The sequence below is a fragment of the Nannospalax galili genome, unplaced genomic scaffold, assembly GCF_000622305.1.
Source record: "Nannospalax galili isolate Female #2095 unplaced genomic scaffold, S.galili_v1.0 scaffold24, whole genome shotgun sequence".
NCBI classification, from domain to species: domain Eukaryota; kingdom Metazoa; phylum Chordata; class Mammalia; order Rodentia; family Spalacidae; genus Nannospalax; species Nannospalax galili.
The window spans coordinates 1,722,631-1,745,062 of NW_008352654.1; the positions used below are offsets into that span (position 1 = coordinate 1,722,631).

At 39.6% G+C, this 22,432-nt stretch overlaps 1 protein-coding gene across 2 annotated transcripts in view; it reads right to left on the bottom strand.

The window, feature by feature from the left end:
• Positions 1-22,432, bottom strand: part of Bbof1 (basal body orientation factor 1) — a 57,870-nt gene that overhangs the window by 2,195 nt on the left and 33,243 nt on the right. The window contains exons 5-11 of one of the 2 annotated variants that reach the window (XM_029554446.1): positions 20,246-20,326; positions 17,749-17,819; positions 15,295-15,439; positions 13,196-13,689; positions 11,328-11,429; positions 4,327-4,401; positions 4,039-4,150 (exon numbers count right to left, since the gene is read on the bottom strand). In XM_029554446.1, coding sequence (XP_029410306.1) covers positions 4,039-4,150; positions 4,327-4,401; positions 11,328-11,429; positions 13,196-13,689; positions 15,295-15,439; positions 17,749-17,819; positions 20,246-20,326 — 1,080 coding nt within the window. Of the gene's footprint in view, positions 1-3,906; positions 4,151-4,326; positions 4,402-11,327; positions 11,430-13,195; positions 13,690-15,294; positions 15,440-17,748; positions 17,820-20,245; positions 20,327-22,432 lie in introns of those variants that run through there. The other variant, XM_029554445.1, reaches the window with a different exon arrangement.

A 22,432-nucleotide genomic window follows, 5' to 3' on the forward strand; every position in this document is an offset into this window, starting at 1 on the left:
ATGACCACTGTTTAATTCTGTCATTGTCCATGTTCTTGCTTCTTAAAATACTTTCAAGGATACCTCAGGATGCAATTGATTTATCAACTTTTTGACATGGGTGCCAAATGTTAAATTTCATGGTTTGCTTCAGCAATCATTAATCAATATTTCAGCCATTAATTCAGATGCAAATAATTCCTTAGAAAATTATTTCACAAGTTTTGTCCCTGAAATCATGGAATGTTTTACTCATGAAGTGGGTAGGACTTTTGCCTTAAGCAAGCCTAACCTACTATGACCTCCCAAACTTTATTATTCTTTCTTCTTGCCTATACTTCATTTTTTCCCTTTTTTGTGCACCACGTGTTTGAAGTGCCTATGTAGACCAGAAGGAGTCAGCTCCCCTGGAACTGGGAGTTAGAGAAGGTTGTCAGCTGCCCTGTGGATGCTGGGATCTGATCTGAGGTCTCTGGACGAGCAGGAAGTACTCTTAACAGCTAAGCCATCTCTCTAGCCCCTTGCCTGCATTTATTAGTGATACTTTTTTTTTTTTTCGGTCTTTTTGAGACAGGGTCTCCCTGTTGCCCTAGCTGTCCTGGAACTCACTATGTAAACCAGGCTGGCCTTGAACTCACAGAGATCGCCTGTCTCTGCATCCTGAGTGCTGGGATTAAAGGTGTCTACCACCACACCCGGCTAGTGATACTTTTTAATGGAAGAACTCTTCATGTAAATTAATTGATTGAAGCCTAGGGAATTTTAAAGTTTTACATGATAGAAATGGTAAAGAAGAAATGCTTTTGACTGTTCTGCTATCACTTATTCAACTGCCTTTCAACCTATTTCTTTGATAATATAAACCTTAGGTCAGAAGAGACTTGATGTGCTGAGCAGAATGGTTTCTGTGTTTTACCTTCCCATCTGAAACCTGCCTTTCTGAACCAGGAGACTGCTCCTGGTTTGCTAGGTTAATCTTGAGTGCTTAGTCAGGTGGCACTGGTCATTTATTTTTCACCATTCTCTGTAGTTAATGCTGCTCTATTCCATGGGGTTATTAAGTGAATTAAAAGTGGCCAAAAAAAAAAAAACCCTCAAAAATGTGTACTCCATGGACTTTAACCTTACTACGAGAAACCACATGCTGGGCAGAATTTAGAATCTTCAGTCACATAACTCTACTGAGTTTTTTTTCTTCCTAAAAGTGAAACAGTAGAAATTTATAATTTGAGACTACAATGCCCTTGTTTCATTTCTTACAACACAAAGCTGATATTCAATCCAATCCAAAAATTTTAGGCTGGGTTGAAAGGTAGTTATTGTCTAAATTCCAAGTAGAATTAAATTTAATCACAAAAATCCTAATGTTTTCCTTAAAATAAGGGAAGTCACTTTTAAAAAATAATGAATTGTGTTACTCTAATTAGAAACAACTGATTTGGCCAGCAACTAGCTACTTAAAGAGTTTCTTCTTAGATGAAATCTACAGTTATATTCATGTTAGCAGCAACTAATAACTAAATCGGGTTTTTGCTGTTCTTTTTAATGAACTCACTTGAATTTTCACAGATTCTGTACTGTGCTAATTGATTATGAATAACAAAGTACAAATAAAAAGCCATTAGAAAGAAAAAAAATAACTTTTTCAAAAAATGGTCTTTTCCTTTGTTCTCTAGATTATAGTGATTCACATTTCTTACCTACAGTCAACAACTGTATTAGTTACTTTTCTGTTACTATGATAAAAGCACTGACCAAAGCAACTTATAGAAGAGTTATTTGGCTAACAGTTCAGAGGGATTCGAGTCCATAATGGTGGGGGAGGTATGGTGGCAGAGGTGGCTAGAGCAAAAAGCTGAGCAATCACATCTTCAAGCAGGCACAGGAAGTAGAGAGAGACTAGAATATGGCAAGGCTTAAGAGCTCTCAAAGCCTATCCCCAGTGACCTGCTTCCTCCAGCAAGGCTGCACCTCCTAAAACCTCCCAAAACAGCTCCAGCCGCCAACTGGGTACAAAATGTCCAATACTTGGAGGCTATGGGGGACATTCTCATTCAAACCACCACATTCTACTCCCTGGCCCCCACAGGCTCATGATCATATAAAATGCTAAATGTGTTTAGTCCACCTTCAAAAGCCCCCATAGTCTTTACCAGTTTCAATTCTATTCAAAAGTTCAGAGTCCAAAATCTCTCCTGAGACTCAAGACAATCTCTTTACTGTAAGCCTCTGCAAAATCAAAAGATAAATTCATACTTCCAACATACAAAGGAACTAAATATACATTTTCATTCCAAAAGGGAGGAATAGGGGCATACTGAGGAAGTACTACACCAAAACAAGACAGAAAACCATCAGGACAAACACCAAATCCAGTAGCTCCATGTCTGACTTCTGGGACTCCAAAGAACTTACATGAGTCAAACACTCCCATCATAGTGCACCATACAATCTCTCTTGGGCTGGTACCACTCCCTGTATGTAGCTTTCCTTAGGCGATACCTCACAGCTCTAGCATCTTGGGGGTCTCCACTGCCAACAAGGCTTCACCACAGCTTCACACAATGGTCTTTCAGGACCTTCTTTATGCAGGGACACCCCTACACACTGCCTGGCCTTGGCAGCTCTCTGAAACCTCAGAGGAAGAACAATGATCCCATCAGTCTTGCATCTTTCATCCCCTAAAACCAGTATGTGATTGACACTGCCAAGTTCAGCTACCAGCCTAGGATAGATCCTGGCCTGTTTTATCCACCTTAGCAGCTTTTCTATACTGTGGTTTCTAGGAGCAGAAAATGCCTTGGCATTTTCCTTTCACAAGTTGGGAGGTTTAGCTAGGTGTAGTCTTACCTGAAGGTACTCTTTCCATTGTTTAAGTGAAAATTAGGTCTCTCCTTAATGGTTCTAATCTCCTTATCAAAGACAGCTTCTCCTTCAACACATACTCTTTTCCATTCAAACTGTACATTTTTTCATTTCTTTCTGCTCCACTCTTTTGCATTGTAGATCTTCACAGTATTCACTATTAATAACTACACCACCAGATTCAACATCAGGCTGTCTTGAAATTTCCTCTACCAAAGAAATTACACATTTAGCCTCGTGAAATCTCTTAGGCTATGAGTGGCCAGATAGTTTGACAAAACATTCCAGGTTTTAAGTCCTTATTTCCCTCTAGAACTACCTTGCTTTCAGCACTACTTTCTTCCAGGCTCCTACTAGAATAACCTATTAAGCTCGGCTTACAGCATTCAACCATTTTCCTAATCCAGATACCCAAAGTCTTCCACATTCCTCCAAAAACCCACATGGTCAGGTTCTTCACAGCAACAGCCCACTCTCCTGGTACCAACTTATGTGTTGCTGTGATAAAAACACTGACAAAGCAACTTACAGAAGGAAGAGTTTATTTGGCTTACAGTTCAGAGGGATTGAGTCCATAATAGTGGGGGCGGTATGGCGACAGAGGTCCAGAGCAAAAAGACGAGCGATCACATCTTCAAGCAGACACAGGAAGCAGAAAGAGACTGGAAATCTGGCAAGGCTTAAGAACTCTCAAAGCCAACCCCCAGTGATATGCGTGCTTCTTCCAGAAGGCCACACCTACTAAAACCTCCCAAAACAGCACCACCAACTGGGTACAAAATGTTCAAATACTTGGAGTGTATGGGGAACAATCTCATTCAAACCACCACAAAAGCCAAGATTTATAAGGACATTCATTATGTTTATATAGAAGATAGGAAGACTAAGGGGTATAGCGCAGTAGTAGAGCATTTTCCTAGTTCGCATGAAGTCCCAGGTTCAATCCCCAGCACCGAAAATAACAAAGCAGTACACATTTTCACTAAGCTGCTTATTTCAGAAAGTAAACTTTAGATTTTCCAGTTATGTGTAATGTTCGTTAGTGTGGACATTATTAAAAAATTTTGTATTCTCTCATACCAGTGCTATTTGTTATTATCCCTGAGAGCTATTTGGATAGTAGAGAACTGAATCAGAAAGATGCTGCATGGTGAAAGGTAACAGCAGTATACTGTTTGATTGCAGGCTCCTTACTGTGTGAGAGTCCAGTAGTTCTGGAATAACACCAGGTAGCACCCTTTCATTGGTGTCAGATACTTGAACTTGCTGGGTGATGAAGGTTTGATCTGGAAGGTTAATTTCATTCCTACAGCAATGACAAAACAATAGTGCTATCAGCAGCCATACATGGAATTTTGTTCAGAAAAATAGGCTTGCCATATTAGTCTCACCTCAAGAAAATGTGAGGTGCTCCCCTCCACCCAAGGCCAAGGAACACTGTGATCAGGCTCTTGTTCATTAATCTGGCAGGAGAAATCTTACCCAGTTTCTTTTGTTCCTCCATTGTCAAAAATAATATGGTCTGGAACAGAAGACTTAGAACTTTGGTTGCATTTCCTGTGTGTAAAAGTCAACAAACATAATGAGGCAATATCTCCTCCTGACCTCATATGTCAACAATACCCTTAAAATGCTGAGTGATCTTACAGAAGACTCAAGTTTGAATCCCAGTACCCATAAGGCAGCTAACAACTGCTCATAACTCCAGGTCCAGGGGATCCGGCACCCTCTTCTGAACTCCGTGGGCACTTCATGACATGGATGCACTTACATGTAGGCATAACACTCATATGTATAAAATAAAAAATAAAAATAAAATTTTAAAGTGCTGAGTGAGATAATTGTGTAAGCTTACTATTTTCAAAGTGAGTTTTATACACACATAGATGTGATACGCTAAGCAGTTTCACACAACTGCTTAAAGTTGAGACATGCTGAACTCAAGAAATAACGCTAGGCATGGTGGCACACGCCTTTAGTTCCAGCACTTGGGAGGCAGAGGCAGGCAGATCTCTGTGAGTTCAAAGCCAGCCTGGTCTACAGAGCAAGTTCCAGGCCAGCTGGTGCTACAGGGAGACCCTGTCTCAAAAAGACCAAAAATAAATAAATTATTTATACACTACATTTGTGAGGTAGAAAAAGTAAATCTGTGCTTCTTACATATAAACACCCATTTTGGGAAGTCGTGATTTTTCTTCCAAAGAAGGAAATATGTATAAAACATGTTTAGCTTAACTGCATGTTGTAGCACATGCCTGTAATCCCCAGCACTCAGGAGGAGGAAGAGATAAGAAGATAATGAATGACAGAGGATAGCCTACACAGGAAGAGCCTGTCTCAAAATATAAAACACAAAATAAAAGGAATAGCTGTCGCACAGTATTTTTACAATGGTAATAACTATTAATAGTAGATATGAAATTAAGTACATACTTTCAGATTGATCACATCAAACTTCTTCAAGCTAGTTTCAATGACTCTTACAGATCCTAAATTTCGATTTATTTCTTTTTTTCCACTAGGGTCTCACTAAGTAACCCAGGCTGGCCTCAAACTCCTGCCTGAGCCTCCTGACTGTTGGAATTTTAGGTCTGTACCACCATGCCCAGTTTCAGGAGGGATAGAAAGGAGTAAAGCTGTTATAGGACATCTCTCATGCCATACTATGTATCCTTCTGGTCCTTAGAAAAATCAGAGATGATATTATCCACAATTTACAGATAAGATGAAGAAACTAAGGCTCATAAAATTTAAGGAACTAGGGCTGGGCGTGGTGGCACATACCTTTAATCCCAGCACTTGGGAGGCAGAGGCAGGCGGATCTTTGTGAGACCAGCCTGGTGTATATAGTGAGTTCCAGGACAGCTGGGGCTACAGGGAGACCCTGTCGCAAAAAAAAGACCAAAAAAAAAAAAATCTCAGAACATATAATGGTACCCAATGGAAACAGTCTCAGTAGAGTTTAGAACGTCTAGGGAAATTAAGAGGAAATAGCATATAGTTGATTCGGTATTCTGTTTTGAAGTGAGTTTAATTAGGATAAAAATACCATAGGTTCATTTCCCAACAAAGTCACATACCTCACTTCTAAAATTTGACTTCAATTAAATACCAATGAAAGCAGCATAAACCTATTCAAAATATGGCTACACCAAATATTCAAATAGTTAAGCATAAAAAATGTTCTTTACACACTAATAGTGCCTAAGTGGTTTCTAAATCATTTACTTTAGCTGTTATTGGCTATACTTCTCTGACTTAGGTCCATCAGAAAAATACAGTAATGTTGAATTTACAATATATAGTTAACTGTAAACTCTTACTAAGTTCCTATTACTTGCTTAGAAGACTTACCAAAACCCTTACCCCATGTCATCTGAACCTTCTCATTTAATCTCAACTTTTCTTTTTTTGGGGGGGAGAGTCTTTTTGAGACAGGGTCTCCCTGTAGCCCCAGCTGTCCTGGAACTCACTATGTAGACCAGGCTGGCCTTGAACTCACAGAGATCTGTCTGCCTCTGCCTCCCGAGTGCTGGGATTAAAGGCATGCACCACCACGCCCGGCCTAATCTCAACTTTTCACATATCAAGTTCTATTTCTATCTTATTTTTCTGTTATCCAGTTCTGTCATGAGATTTTAACAAGCTTAAACATAGATTGATTGTGAATCACGTCGAATTTCACTGCTTAGGCATGAACAAGCTCACTTAAATTTCATTGCTTCTCCATGGAACAGTATAGAACTAGAGGCCTGGAACTCTGGCTATACTTCTTTGGGTATGGAAAAGTTAACTTGAAATGAAGCATTTAGTACCTGCAGTCTGAAGTCTTCCTCCACGTCTAGGATTCTAGAAGGCTATCAATAAGAAAAGCCATTTCAGGATTGGGGATGTGGTTTAGTTGGTGGAGTATTTGTCTAGCACACATGAAGACCTAGGTTTACTTTCCAGCACCACATAAAACTGGGTATAGCAGCACATGACTGTAATCCTACCACTCCAGAGGCGGAGGCAGGAAGATCAGGAATTCAAGGTCATCTCCTCAGCTACATAGCAAATTGGAGGCCAGCCTGGGATACTTGAGACCCTATCTCAAAACAACAACCCAAGTCATTTCACTTGAACTAAATTATAATAATAATTATTATTATTATTTTGGAGTGCTAGGGATTGGAGTGAGGTCTACCTGAGGCCTCACTCATGCTAGGCAAGTCCTCTACCACTGAGCTAAATCATCAGCCTTTTGTTGTTAAAAATCAAAAACAGGGCCGGAGAGATGGCTCAGCGGTTAAGAGCACTGACTGCTCTTGCAGAGGACCCGGGTTCAATTCCCAGCACCCACATGGTGGCTACAAACCGTCCTTAACTCCAGTTCCAGGGGAATTCGAAGCCCTCTTCTGACCTCTGCAGCATTGCACGACATGGGTGCACTCACATACATGTAGACAATACATTCATACATATAAAAAATAAATAAAAATAATAATTTTAAAAAATCAAAAACAAAAAACAAAAACATAGTCTTTCTATAGCCCAGGTGTCTCAAACTCATGACAGTCAACAATCCTGCCTCTGCCTCTGCCTCTCAAGTGTTGGGATTACAGGCATGAGCCACCAAATCTAGATAGGCTACAATTCTTTAAACTCTTCCTTTCTGGCTGTATGTTTGTTATTTACAAACGTGTTAAAGCTATTTTCACCTCAATACACTACCATCATCTCCAGTTCAAAACAAAATACTATATTCCTTCTGTTTGGAATGCCCCCCACCTTGTTCATGTTAACCTTTCAGAAATTCCCTGAAGTTTTCACTTCCTCAGAAACTTTCTTAGTTTTCACAATGAAGGCAGATTCCCCTAACCTATGCCCTTATACCTTTATATAATTTTTTCAGCCTATGTTATAGTTGTATTTTTATACTTAATGTATGATAATTTCAATGTTTTCTCCCATAAAGGACATGCCACTATTTGCTCAACACAGTATAGTAAGTAGGTAGGCAATGTGCTTATATTAAGTGAATTATAGATGGATTAAGTAATATTTAAACATTTCCCTCAAATTGGCTTTCCAGACTCATTTATTTTTGCAGTACTGATGATTAAATCCATGGCCTGAAGCATGACAAGCAAGCACTGTACCACTGTACCCATCCCTTTAACTCTATTTTATTCCTTTCTTTTTAAAAAAAAAATATTTTATTTATCATTTTTATTTTATGTGTATGAGTGTATTGCCTGCATGTATGTGAGTGCACCCATGTCATGCATTGCTGTGGAGATCAGAGAGGGCTTCAGATTCCCCTGGAACTGGAGTTAAGGATGGGTCGTAGCCACCATGTGGGTGCTGGGAATCGAACCCGGGTCCTCTGCAAGAGCAGTCAATGCTCTTAACCGCTGAGCCATGTCTCCAGCCCCCTTCCTTTCTTTTTTTAAAAAAATATTTTATTTTTATTTTATGTGTCTAAATGTATTGCCTATATGCATGTAAGTTCACCTGTGTTGTGCAGTGCCTTAGGAGGACAGAAAACGGTGTTGGATCCCCTGGAACTGGAGTTACAGATGGTTGTTAACCACCATGTGGATGCTGGGAATCAAATCCAGGTCCTCTGCAAGAGTAGTCAGTGCTGTTAACTACTGAGTCATCTCTCCAGTCCCTCATTTCATTTCTTACTTCAACATTTCATTTTAACAGGGCCAAGCTAAGCTGCCCAGGCTAACCTCAAACTCTCATGATCCTCCAGCCTCAGCCTTCCCAGTAGCTAGGATTACTGACACTGGACCATGCTGCACAACCCCAGCTGTTTTTCATTTATGTCATATCACCATTCTTTTATTTCCTAAGCTAAAAAAACTTTATACTCCCTTTGTCCTTTACCAAGTCCTCTTTATTTTTCCTATGTGTCTCTCAGTTTCTTCCTCTTTCAGATTACTCTTTTGCCTAAACCCCTCCCCACTATATGCCCAAAGTAGTGCTGCAGTCTGTTGTTTCCAAGCTCTGTTTTTGGCCTTTCTTTTTTGAGACAGGGTCTCTCTGTAGCTCCAGCTGGCCTGGAACTCATTATGTAGACCAGGCTGGCCTCAAACTCACAGAGATCCGCCTGCCTCTGCCTCCCAAGTACTAAGATTAAAGGCCTGACAAGGGTCCTGATCTATGTAGCCTTCAAGTAAAAGAATTTGAGCATATGGTTTGGTCCTCTTTATATTCCTTCAGTGTAGAAAAGTAAATACATAGTACTCTAGAGTCTACAATAGTATAAGTTCTGCCCTTTCTGGATGGTCTTTAAGGTTCATCTAAATATAATCTGTAAGTTTAATCATTAAACCTTGCTTCTGATTTCTCTCTAGCATCATTAAATTTCCTGAAGCAAGGAAATTTTTCCTTAGTGTTCTCTAAACATCCTATACCTAATCCTAACTCTGGGTTTTTGCTTATATTGCCTAGGAAGTTATCCTTGGCTAATGCCTCTCCTCTTTCTACTATCTCACTGTTCTACAAGGTACCCCATGGAATCATACTCTTTCAGGAATGTCTTCTCTATCTTAGACATGTTTGAACTCTAACTCATTGTGCCACCTAATTTTTCCTTGTTATAGTTGGTTTTGTTTGAGCAACTAGATTACAAGCACTCTGAGTTCAAAGGCAAATTTTCTATTCTTTTTTTCTTTTCTTTTTTTGAGACAGGTCTCCCTGTAGCCCCAACTGGCCTGAAACTTGCTGTGTAGACCAGGCTGACTTCAATCTCACAGAAATCTACCTGCCTTTGCTTCCTGGGAGTTGGGATTAAAGGTGTGTGCTACCACACTCAGCCTCTTCATGCCTGGCCTCTTAATTCTTTTGAATCTCTGACAATACTTAAAAGTACTGACCATGTAGCAAGCAGTCAACAAGTGCTTAATCACACACTGTTCAAGAATATACAGTCAATGACAAAACACAATGGAAGCTGGGCCTAGTGGTACACACCTATAACCCCAGTACGTAGGAGGTAGGGGTAGGAAGATATCTGCAAATCTGAAGCTACCTGGTCTATATAGCAAGTTCCAGGTGAGCCAGTACTATATAGTGAGACTCTATTTAAAAAATACCAAAACAGGTCAGCCTAATCTATATAGTAAGTTCCAGGCCAGCTGGGGGCTACAGGGAGACCCTGCCTCAAAACAAAAAACAAAACAAAACAAAACAAATAAGCAAAAAACCCACCCACAAAAAAATTCCCCAAACAAAAAACCAGAACAGCTCTTTGCTTCATGTTTGTGGTTAAAGATGTAAGCCCTTAGCTTCCAGCTCATGCTACTCATTGTCAGGCCTCCCAAGTCATGATGGACTCTTTTTTGTGTGTGTGTCGTGGCGGGGGGGCGGTCTTTTTGAGACAGGGTCTCCCTGTAGTCCCAGCTGGCCTGGAACTCACTATGTAGACCATGCTGGCCTTGAACTCTCAGAGATCCACCTGGCTCTGCCTCCTCAGTGCTGGGATTAAAGGTGTGCATCATCTCACCCGGCTAACCATAATGAACTCTTATCCTTCTGAAACCAACTAACTGGCTTATACAGACTCCTTAAGCACTACAACCATCAACCTTGAAGTATGAAGGTTGGGAAAAGACAGACTCTTCCTGCTTCAGGTCAAATATGAATGTTCTTCAGATAACAAATTCAACTGATAAGATACTTTTGAATCCACAAGGGCTTTAAGTAAATCCAAAACAAGAGCTGGAGGCCTGACTCAGTGGCAGAGCACCTGTCTAGTACATTCAAGGCCCTGAGTTACACTCTACCCCAACCCCTGTACTGCAAACAAACAAAAAACCAGAAGAACTTGTTAAAAAGCCTCCACATCCTCTCCATCACTATACACTGTTATTTTACAATTCAATCAAGTACTAAATATTGTTGAATACAAACTAGGCACAAGACAGGCCTATGATTGTTCAAAAAAAACCACCAAAACAAACAAAAACAAAGGAAAAAGTGATACTAATCACTAAAAGGAATTTCATGATATATCTGTGATTTCTGTTTGCCTCTTTTATCTCTTCTATTAGATTCCTTTGACTAATAATCAGCCTGACCCAGGTGTGGTGGTACAAGTCTGTAATTCTAGTGCTCCTCAGGTGGAAACAGGAAGATCAATTCAAGGCCAGTCTTGGTGCAAATTGAGCTAGAGGCCAACCTGGGTTACATGAGACTCACAAAATAAAAAAAACAAAAAGAATCAGCCTAAAAATGATTTATCTTTGCAAACCAATAAAAGCTTAACAGTTGTTAAATTTCCCTGAAGGTACCATGCACAGCTCTAACTCCTTAGTAAGCATCACCTTAAACATCTAAGTTTTATTTTCTCTCTCCTTTTTCCAAGTCATCTTTTGCTTTTCTGGTCCTTTAATATATTTCCTTTAATTCTTGGTAAGAATACATTCAACGTATATATGGCATCTATGTTTGATAACAACTCGAATTTCATTGCAAAAATAGGTAATTACCTAGCAGCAAAACCATTCATTTTTGCAAAGAGCAACCTTAAGACTTTCTCCTTCTGCTCCCAGGTCAAATCTCCAATATCCACATTAGTTTGAGTACTTGGCCTGAACAATTTCAAAGAAAAAAAAAGGAAAAAGGAAAAAATGTGATCAAAGTAAACTTTTCTTCTTTTTAAATGATATAAAGTATGTAAATAGAAAATTTTATACCATAACTGAATATTATATAATGATTACAAACTATGCCCATTAAAAAACCATAAAACTTGAAAAGGATTATCAACATGCTAGTCAATCCCAAATGTTGTACTGTCATTAAGATGAAATGACAAAAACATATAACAACATGCATTACGATTTAAACAATAGTTTATAGAGATAAATTTGTTTGCTAAGAAACAAATGCTAACAGGAAACCAAATTAATCATTGTAAATAGCCTGCAACTACCTCAGTCTACTTTTTCATGGTAGCAGTAAATCTCTAAATGTATTCTTGAAAATTTGAGACTTTTGGTTGCTACAATGATATGGGGCAGTAATGAATGTCCTCCAATCCACAGAACATTTCTACATGACAAAAAGTCATCATAAAGAATTATTACAGGGGTTAGAAAAATGTCTCAGTGGTTAAGAGCACTGTTTGTTCTTGCAGAAGACCCAGGTTCAAATCCCAGTACCCACATGATGACTAACAACTGTCTATAACTCCAGTTCTAGGGGATCCAATGGCCTCTTCTATCCTCTGCAGGCACTGCACGACACAGGTACACTAACATTCATGTAGGCAATATACTCATATACATAAAAAAAATTATTAGGGCTGGAGAGATGGCTCAGCAGTTAAGAACACTGGTTGTTCTTGCAGAAGACCCTGGTTCAAATCTCAGCACCCACATGGCAGCTAACAACTGTCCGTAAAAAATAAATTTTAAAAAATTATTATATTGATTTTTAAAATTATATGGTTATTATTATGTACGCATTTTATCTCAGAATAGTAAAATAGCATAAAATATTTGAAAAAGTATGCTCATCAAAAAATGTTTAATCAGCCAGGCATGATGGTGCATGCCTTTAGTCCTAGCACTTGGGAGGCAGAGGCAGGCAGATAGGCAGATCTCTGAGTTCCAGGCAAGCTGGTGCTACAGGGAGAAAGAGCCTGTCCCAAAAAGACCAAAAAAAAAAAAAAGAAAGAAAGAAAGAAAGAAAGAAAGAAAGAAAGAAAGAAAGTTTAATCTGAATCTAATTAAATCTTTACAACAAATTTCCAATTTATAGAAACTAAGATAAAGATTCTTTTAAAGGCAAAAGCTATTACACTATTACAATGATATCTTATGGGACAAATAATAGTCTAACAAATTACTGTCATGAGATAAGAAAGGTACCTACTAAGAATCTATACGAAGCCTTACATACTATGCTTAGTGGTTACAAACATGAGTAAACCAGTTTCTGTCCTCAAGTAACTTACTAAGAAATATCTAACACTTACATATTACCAAACTGAATTTGTTCTGAGTTCTTTTTCAGAGTGGAGGAGGATAGGGGTAAGACAGGTTCTCACTCTGTAGCCCAGGCCTGGAACTCATGTCAGTCCTCTTGCCTCAACCAAGTGCTGGGATTACAAGCATGAGCCACCATTCCCAGCTACTTTTTTTTTTTAATCTTTTTTGAGACAGGGTCTCCCTGTAGCCTGGAACTCGCAATGTAGACCAGGCTGACTTTGAACTCACAGAGATCCACCTGCCTCTGCCTCCCAAGTGCTGGGACCAATGGTGTGGACCACCACACCTGGCAGTTTTTATTTCTTTATAGGATAAAAAAAAGTAATAAGAGCACAGATAATAAATCATGGTGTTATTACTACCATTTTTCAGCCTCCATAAGATCCTGCTTCACACTATTGGTGCTGTATTCTTTGCCATCAAATGTCCTGATTTTAGGATATTCTGTTCTTCCTGCACATGCTGTTCTCATTTTTAAGTTGAAAGCAGCTTGTGCTATCTGCTTATAATGCTTCCTGTTGATCAGAATCTGTTGCTTCACTTGGTATAGAGCATCTAGAAAGAACTTCTCCACTTCTGTTCTCTCATCCAATATGTTTTTAGCAAGCTTCTTCACTCGATTCATTTCCCTGTCCTTCATCTGAAGAAGTTGCTGCAGCCTATCAATTTCTACCTGCCCGGCTTGGTTCTCTATTATTGCCTTTTGCTGCAGTTTCAAAACTTCGGTCTCAAACTCTGTGGTCATGCAACCCAGAGCATTTTCCAAGCTTACCACCTTCTTCTGAAGAGTTTGGATTTGTGACTTCTGCTGGGTAAGTTGCAAAATCTTTTCTCTAATCAAAAGCTCATTGGTCTCCTAAAAACAAAAAGATTTAAGAGGTAAGAGATTTTTTTTCTTTAAACATTCCAGGACTTAGAAGTCCTCAATGATTTCCATTATTTAATGAGATTTGAGTTTGATGAAAGGCTGAAAGGTGATTATGTTTATAGTTCTATGTACAAAGAGTAATGAAGATACTTGGGTCCTTGTCTAGACTTGTGAAGGCGATCTACTGATTTTGCTAATTATGAAACTTTCAAACTTCCTCTAGAATTCTTACAAGGTTACATATTTTGTAGTATCAAAATCAATAAAACTGTATCAAAGAAACACTAGCTGGTGTACAAAACTGCAGTAGTCTCCTCGTTGCCTATCCCAGAATCTGTTTTTCCTTTCCTCCTTAGTAATAAAACCTCAATTGTATTCAGGAAGGAAGAAAGCCCAGCTGAAAATTCCCAGTGCCCCTTGAAGTTCAGCAAGGTCAGGCTCTGGTCAATGAGAAATAAGTAGATGTATGGGAAGATTTATAAAGGGAAAGTCATATTTTTGTTGTTATCCTTCCTTCCTGCTGTTTGGAGTAATGGTTAGAGCTCCATCAGCTACCTTGGCTACCAGGCACTCACGTGTGTGCACAAATGGACACATATATACATGTCACAAAACAAAATGTAAAAAGAAATGTTTAATATGTAAGCCATAAGTTACAGAGCAGAAATAAGGAAGCCAATCCTGATCTGGACTCCTTATCTTCAAACTTCCTTTAGGTAAAAGACTAAACCTTTAAGTGGTGACACTACTGATAGCAGATCTGTTACAAACTAATTCCTAAATGATTTAGGGTCCAACTGTAAACAAAGCAAAATGACCAGTCTAAGGTAGAGGATAAGAGTCATGTTTATATTTCTGATATATTTTTTTAAAATATTTTATTTATGCCAGGCATGGTGGCGTACACCTTTAATCCCAGCACTCGGAAGGCAGAGGCAGGTGGATCTCTGTGATTTCAAGGCCAGCCTGGTCTACATAGTGAGTTCCAGGACAGCTGGGGCTACAGGGAGACCCTGTCTCAAAAAGACCAAAAAAATTTTATTTATTATTTTTTTATTTTTTTGTGTGTATGAGTATATTGCCTGCTTGTAGGTAAGTGCACCCATGTCATGCAATGCCCATAGAGGACAGAAGAGGCTGTCGGATCCCCTGGAACTGGAGCTAACAGACAGTTGTTAGCTGTCATGTGGGTGCTTGGATTCGAACTCAGATCTTCTGCAAGAACAACCAGTGTTCTTAATCACTGAGCCATCTCTCCGGCCCGTATATTTATAAAGTTAAGTCTAATTCACCTTTTTTTTGGGGGGGGTGTCTTTTTGAAACAGGGTTTCCTTATAGCCCCAGCTGGCCTATAACTTGCTATGTAGACCAGGCTGGCCTCTATCTCTGTGAGTGTATGCTACCATATCTGGCTAAGCCTAATGCATCTTACAAATCACTTAGTAATTAATCATTTCAGATAAGGAAAGGTAATCATCCTGACACAAGAAAAAATGGTCCTATTATACTTATGTGTCATTATTATGCTCAATAATTAGTATTTACCAACAATCCCTTTTTAAAATGCAACAAAATCTAAATGAGAGTAGGAACCTTTTGATGTAAAAGGCAAGAATGACTTTCTTGCAACTTCTCGGAGTTTCTCTGTTGCACTTCAGCTTCCTTTAAGTGGTATGTGAGAGCTTTGTGAAGATAAACATTCTCTTTAAAAACATTTCTTCCAGCAGAGTTCAATTGCCTAAAATAAATACATATAAGAACAAAAATATATGCCTAAAATTTAAATACCACAAAAGAACAACAGTGTTTCACCCTCCAGCATTTTTTTCCTGGTTTTTGTTTTTTTGAGACAGGGTCTCCTTGTAGCCTCAGGTAGTATAGAGCTTGCTATGTAGACCAGGCTGGCCTCAATCTCACAGAGATCTGCCTGCTTCTGCCTCCTCAGTGCTTGGATTAAAGGCCTGTCCCACCATGTCTGGCAACCCTTCAGCACTATTAATGATCACCACTAGACTGGGTAGGTAGTTCATTGGTAGAGTACTTAATTAGCATGTACATGTTTGGCCCCTTAGCACCAGAAGAGGGCAGGGGAGGTCAGAACATGCACAAGATCACCACCATTTAACTTGTAATTAAGTACTCAATAGGTAGATGGGACCTTGTGACTAAGTTGTCCCACAACAGTAAACTGAAAAGCTATATGTTAGCTGGACATGAGGGCACAAATCTATAATCCCAGAACCTAGGAGGCAAAGGCAGGATGATCAAAAGTTGGTTGCGAGCCTGGCCTACATAGCAAGACCCTGTCTTTATTTTTATTAATTTATTATTTATTTTCATTTTATGGTTATGAATATTTTGCCTGTATGTAAGTATACCCATGTCAATCATTGCCAACAGAGATCAGAAGAGGGTACTGGATCCCATGGAACTGGAGTCACAGATGGTTGTGAGCTGCCATGTGGGTGCTGGGAACTAAACCTGGTCCTTTAAAAGAGCAATCATTAATCTTAATCGCTGAGCCACCTCTCCAATCCCAACACCCTGTCTTTAAAAAAACAATAATAAAGTCAACAATAGTGGCATATAAATATAATCCCGAATATTTAGGAAGCTGAATCAGGAGGATCACAAGTTTATGACCTGCTTGGGCTATATAGTGTGTACAAGGCTAGCCTTGGCAGTTTAGTGAGTCCTTGTTTCAAAAAATCAAAAAGAACCAGGCGTAGTACAACACACCTTTAATCCCAGCACTTAGGAGGCAAAGGTAGGTAGAACTCTCAGTCTAAATCCAGCCTGGTCTGCACAGTGAGTTCTATCTAGGCCAGTCAGGGCTACAAGTGAGAACCTGTCTCAAAAAAACAAAGGAAAAAGCAAAAAGAGGGCTGGGGATGTAGCTCAGCTGTAGACTGCTTGTCAAGCACATGCAAGTTCCCATGTTCAATCCCTAGTACCACACATACACTGAAAGTGATGTGGTACTTCCAGCACCAGTTTCCCATGTTCTATTCTCTGTATGTTCATATGACTGGACCTAAAGAACTCCAAGGTGACAGAGGTACAAGATGGAAGTAGTTCCAAGTTGCTGAATCACCACTGAAGAAAGCTATCAGGCTCACACTGGATTGTTAAATGAGCATGAAATAAACCACTCAGGGACCGGAGAGATAGCTCAGTAGTTAAGAGAATGATGACCATGAAATAAACCACTCAGGGACCGGAGAGATAGCTCAGTAGTTAAGAGAATGATGACCATGAAATAAACCACTCAGGGACTGGAGAGATGGCTCAGTAGTTAAGAGAATGATGACCATGAAATAAACCACTCAGGGACTGGAGAGATGGCTCAGTAGTTAAGAGCATGTGCTGCTTTTGCAGAGGACCCAGGTTTGGTTCCCAGCAACTACATCGTGGCTCATAACTATCCCTAACTCCAGTCCCAGAATATGATGCCCTGTTCTGACTTCTGCCTGCATCAGGCACACACAAGGTAGTGCACATACATGCATGCAGGCAAACATTCATACACATTAAAAAAATCTTTTTCAGAAACAATTGAGAGCTGCTGGGGGTTCATTTGTTAACATAAATATAGGTGAGTGTTAGTTCCACAAATACACTGTATGACAATCCTGCAAAGTTACTATTATAGCCCTATAATTAGATTTGTTTGTTTGTAACAGGGTCTTATTATGTAGCTCAGGCTGGCCTAGAAGTCAAGATCCTCCTTCCTCAGCCTCCTAAGCACAAGATTAATTGTAAGCCTGTTGCTACCATGTCTGGAATATGGTCTATTTTTAGAGGAAGAAATGTATTTTCAAGTTCTTCCAATGGTTAATTAGGGTATATGTGAATAGCCAGGGTGTAACTTTAAAGCTGCTGTTACAGAAAGGGTGAAAGACAAAGGCTAGGAGACACAAAGAGAAACAGTAAAGGCTGACCAGAATATTTAGATAGCTTGCCAGGAGAGAAGGAGGAAGACAAGCTAAGAAGAACACAGGAAAGAAGAAAGGAGATATATCTGATAAAGGAACAACAGTCTCTTACACCAGAGCTTCATGGTGGGCTCTCTCTGCCAGTGTTACTATCCTCTTCTCAGCCTCTTGCTCTAGACGGTGCTAAAAAAATACAATGTGGGCTGTTTAAATACAGAATTATACTTCTAACAACAGATTTTTTTACATCACAAAGTAATTATTTCAGAACATCAAAAGACTCCTGTTCACATACCTGATATAAGGAACTTCTAAGTACTCATGAAGGAAGAGTCAGCAAAAAGGATAGTATGAACATATGAACCTTACGGTGCCTCCAAATTTTCTCATTAAAGAATCCACAACGCATATACATAAAATGGGGAAAGTTAATCCATATTGGAAAGCAGAGCTGAGAAATATTTCCACTTAACTGAAGCATGATGAGGGTCATTCAGTTATTCATTTAAAAAATGGGGAAGAGCTGGGTGCAGTGACGCACACCTGTAGTCTCAGCACTTGGGAGGTAGAGGCAGGCGGATCTCAGTGAGTTCAAGGCCAGCCTGGTCTACATAGTGAGTTCCAGGACAGCTGGGGCTACAGGAAGACCCTGCTTCAAAAAGACAAAAAAAGGGGGGGATAGCAAGCTGAGGCCTTAAGCTTTCACAAGCTGACAGTCCCTCTTGAGGGTATTTCAAAACTCTCTGAAACCGAAATGCCCATCAACTAATTGATGAATGGATATTGTACATATACACAATGGAATACTGTCATAAAAGCAGTGAAGTCGGGGCTGGAGAGATGGCTCAGCGGTTAAGAGTACTGACTGTTCTTGCAGAGGACCTGGTTTCAATTCCCAGCAACCACATGGTGGCTATGAACCATCCTTAACTTCAGTTCCAGGGTAATCTGATGCCCTCTTCTGACCTCCAAGGCATTGCACAACATGGTGCACTCATATACATGCAAGCAATACACTCATACACATAAAATAAAAATAATACATTATTTTTTAAAAAACAGTGAAGTGCCAGGCAAGGTGGCACAAGCCTTTAATCCCAGCACTCGGGAGGCAGAGGCAGGTGGATCTCTGTAAGTTCAAGGCCTGCCTGGTCTCCATAGTGAGTTCCAGGACAGCTGGGGCTACAGGGAGACCCTGTCTCAAAAAGACAAAAAAAAACCCAAAACAAAACTAAAAAAACAGTGAAGTCATGTCACTTGTGACAACATAGAACTAGAAATCATTTTGCTAAGTGAAATAAGCAAAGCACAGACAGACACTGTATTATATGACCTCGCTCAGATATATACCCTAAAAAGGTTGATCTCTGGCTAGCAGCATAGCTCTGTGGTAATATGCTTGCTTACCTTACATAATGTCTGTGTAATGTCCTAAGTTCAATTCCTAGCACTACAAGATGGTAGGTATGTAGGTAGGTAGATAACCACATATAAGTTGAGAACGGAATGGTAGTTACAGAGGTCAGGGAAAGCAATGAGGGGATGGGATGGGATGGGATGGGGAGAGGTGGATTCGGGTGCAAAATTATAGTTACATACAACCAAGAAGTTCCAACATGCTATTGCATAGTAGCATGACTATTGATAACAATAATTACTATACATTTCAAAAAGCTAAAAGAAGGCATTTTGAAAGCTTCATCAACATGTTAAATATTTGAGAAGATAGATATACTTAACTGTGGGGCATGAGAGTGCATACCTATAATCCTAGCACATGGAAAGTGGAGGCAGGATGATCAGGAATCAAGGCAGAGTTCTACCACATAGCAAGTTTGAGGTGAGTCTGGTGCTACATAAGACCTTATCTTAAAAAAAAAAAAAAAAAAAAAAAAAGATGCAAGCCAGGCGTGGTGGTGCACGCCTTTAATCCCAGCACTTGGGAGGCAGAGGCAGGTGGATTTTGTGAGTTCGAGGCCAGCCTGGTCTACATAGCCAGCTCCAGGAGAGCTGGGGCTACAGGGAGACCCTGTCTCAAAAAAGACAAAAAAAAAAAATAAAGATGCTTAATCCGAGTTAAACATTATACAATGTATAAATGTATTAAGAAACTACACGGCACATCATTAATATGCACAAATTTTATTTTTATGTATCAATTAAAAATTAAAGAAGGAAGCTGGGTATAGTGGCACATGCCTTTAATCCCAGCACTCAGGAGGCAGAGGCAGGAGGATCTCTGTGGGTTTGAGGATTCAAGAAGGAATCCTAAGTGAAAAAGAAAAAAGGATTACACATTGAGATTTCTAGAATTGAAGGTTTTGTTTCCCCTCATTGTATTCTACTCTGATTTTTTAAAAAGATAGGTCTTAATATGCAGTCCAAGCTACCCTAGAACTTGATATGTTGCTCAGGGCTGGCTTTGAACTCAAGATCCTCATGCTTCAACGTCTCAAATTATAGGTGTGTACCAGTACATTCATGTTCTGCTACTTGAAACATTTTCTAATAAGATACCAAATAAGGTACTGGAATAACTCAGAGTGCATATAAATATACTTTTGTTCCAGTAAACAAAACATTTCTTAATTAAAACTAATATTCTGTACCTTTTCTTCAAAAAATCTGCCTTCTAGTCTTCTAAGAGTTTCTTGGTGTTTCTTCTCTGAATTTCTTAAATTTTCTTTCAGCTAAAACAATTTTTTTAAGGGAGAAAAGATATTGTCACAAAGAAACGGGTTGACTGGGCATATTTACAGAAAAATCAGAATGTAAGTATATGTTATACATTACCTCCTAATCTTAAACACACACACACACACACACACACACACACACACACACACACGACAATGTCACCTCTGAGCATATTTTCCTCCACTATCTACAGATTTAACAGATTGGTATTGAGTTTCTGGTTTTTGTTTGTTTTGGTTTTTTGAGGTCTCTGTGTAGCCCCAGCTGGCCTGAAACTCACTATGTAGACCAGACTTGCCTTAATCTCACAGAGATCCACCTGCCTCCTAAGTGCTTGGATTACCTGTGTGCACCACCATGTCAGGCTTAGAAATGTATTTCTTAAAGGCTTTTCATGAATAACAATGGGTTCTCATGGCATTCAGACAAGTTCTCCTAATTATAGTTTCCATTTAAAGTGTGGAACCACAGAATCATAAAATTCTAGACTTGGAAGGAACCTTAGTAATTATATACATATACAGCTTACCAGGCATAAAAAAATAAATAAAAATAAAAGGGAAACTGGTATGGGGAGATGGCTCAGCAGTCAAAGTGCTTCCAAGCAAACAAGAGGACAGGAACTCATATCCCCATTATTCATGTGAATGCCAGAAGGAAGTGGCAACCTACCTATAATTCCAAGGAAACAGGGAATCCTCAAAGCAAACTAGCTAGGGAGACTAGCCTTATCAGGGAGCTCTGGGTTTGACTGGGAGACCCTGCCTCAAAGAACATGGTGGAAAAGTGGTTCAGTAAGATTCTGAACATCAAACTCAGGGTGCCACGCCTTATCAGGGAGCTCTGGGTTTGACTGGGAGACCCTGCCTCAAAGAACATGGTGGAAAAGTGGTTCAGTAAGATTCTGAACATCAACCTCAGGGTGCCACATACACTTTCACACACTTGCACAGGTACCAGCATGCATGTGAATATACACATGAAAAAGGAAATAAAAGAGGATAGTAAAAGTATCTCATAGGTTGTGATAATATGATGGGTTAATCTTCACTGTCAACTTAAGAATCCCCATGAAGGGGCTGGAAGGATGATTCAGCAGTTAAGAGCACTTGCTGCTCTTGTAGAGAACATGGGCTCAGTTCCCAGCATCCATATGGTGGCTCACAACCATCTGTAACTTCAATTCCAGATCCGATATGCAGCACCAGGCATACATGTGGTACACATACATACATGAAAGCAAAACACTCATACACACACACACACACACACACAAAATCTTTTTTAAAATCACCATTTAAAAAAAAAAAACACTTCTGGATGTGTCTATGAAGTTGTTTTCAGAACGGTTCAGCTGAAGATGGAAGACTCACTTTGATGTGGGCAGCACCATTCCATGGGCCAGGACCCAAGAGCACCAGCATTTATAGCTCTCTGCTTCCTGACTGGATGCAATGTGGCTAGCTGCCTCATATTCTTGCCCCCACGACATCCCCACCATTATGGATTGTTCTGTACCCTTATACTGTGAGCCAAAATTATCCTTTAAATTGCTTTTGCCAGTTATTTTGCCCCAACAATGACAAAAGTAACCAATACAGGCAAGAATAACACACACTACAGAAAAAGCACTTAGTGTAGTAACCATCTATTAGCTTGAGTCTTTTTAATATTGTCCTCATCTATGCGTGACAATTTTCTGTATTGTGATCTATTCTAATATTCTTAATTTCTATTTTTTTATTTCTGCCAGATGACAGTTCTTCCTTAATGTATTTAATTTTCAAAATGGATTCTTATATAGTCACTTTCAAAATTAATGTCAACATACCAGTTCATAGAAATATCTTGCAACCTGGTGTCTGTAGAGATGGATCTTTCATATGCCATTAGACTCCTTGCAGAAATCTACACATCAACAACTCTTTCAAAAGATAATTAGAGAAAAAGGAAAAAAAAGCCGGGCATGGTGGTTAATCCCAGCACTTGGGAGGCAGAGGCAGAGGCAGGCGGATCTCTGTGAGTTCAAGGCCAGCCTGGTCTACATATGAGTTCCAGGACAGCTGGGGGCTACAGGGAGACCCTGTCTCAAAAAGACA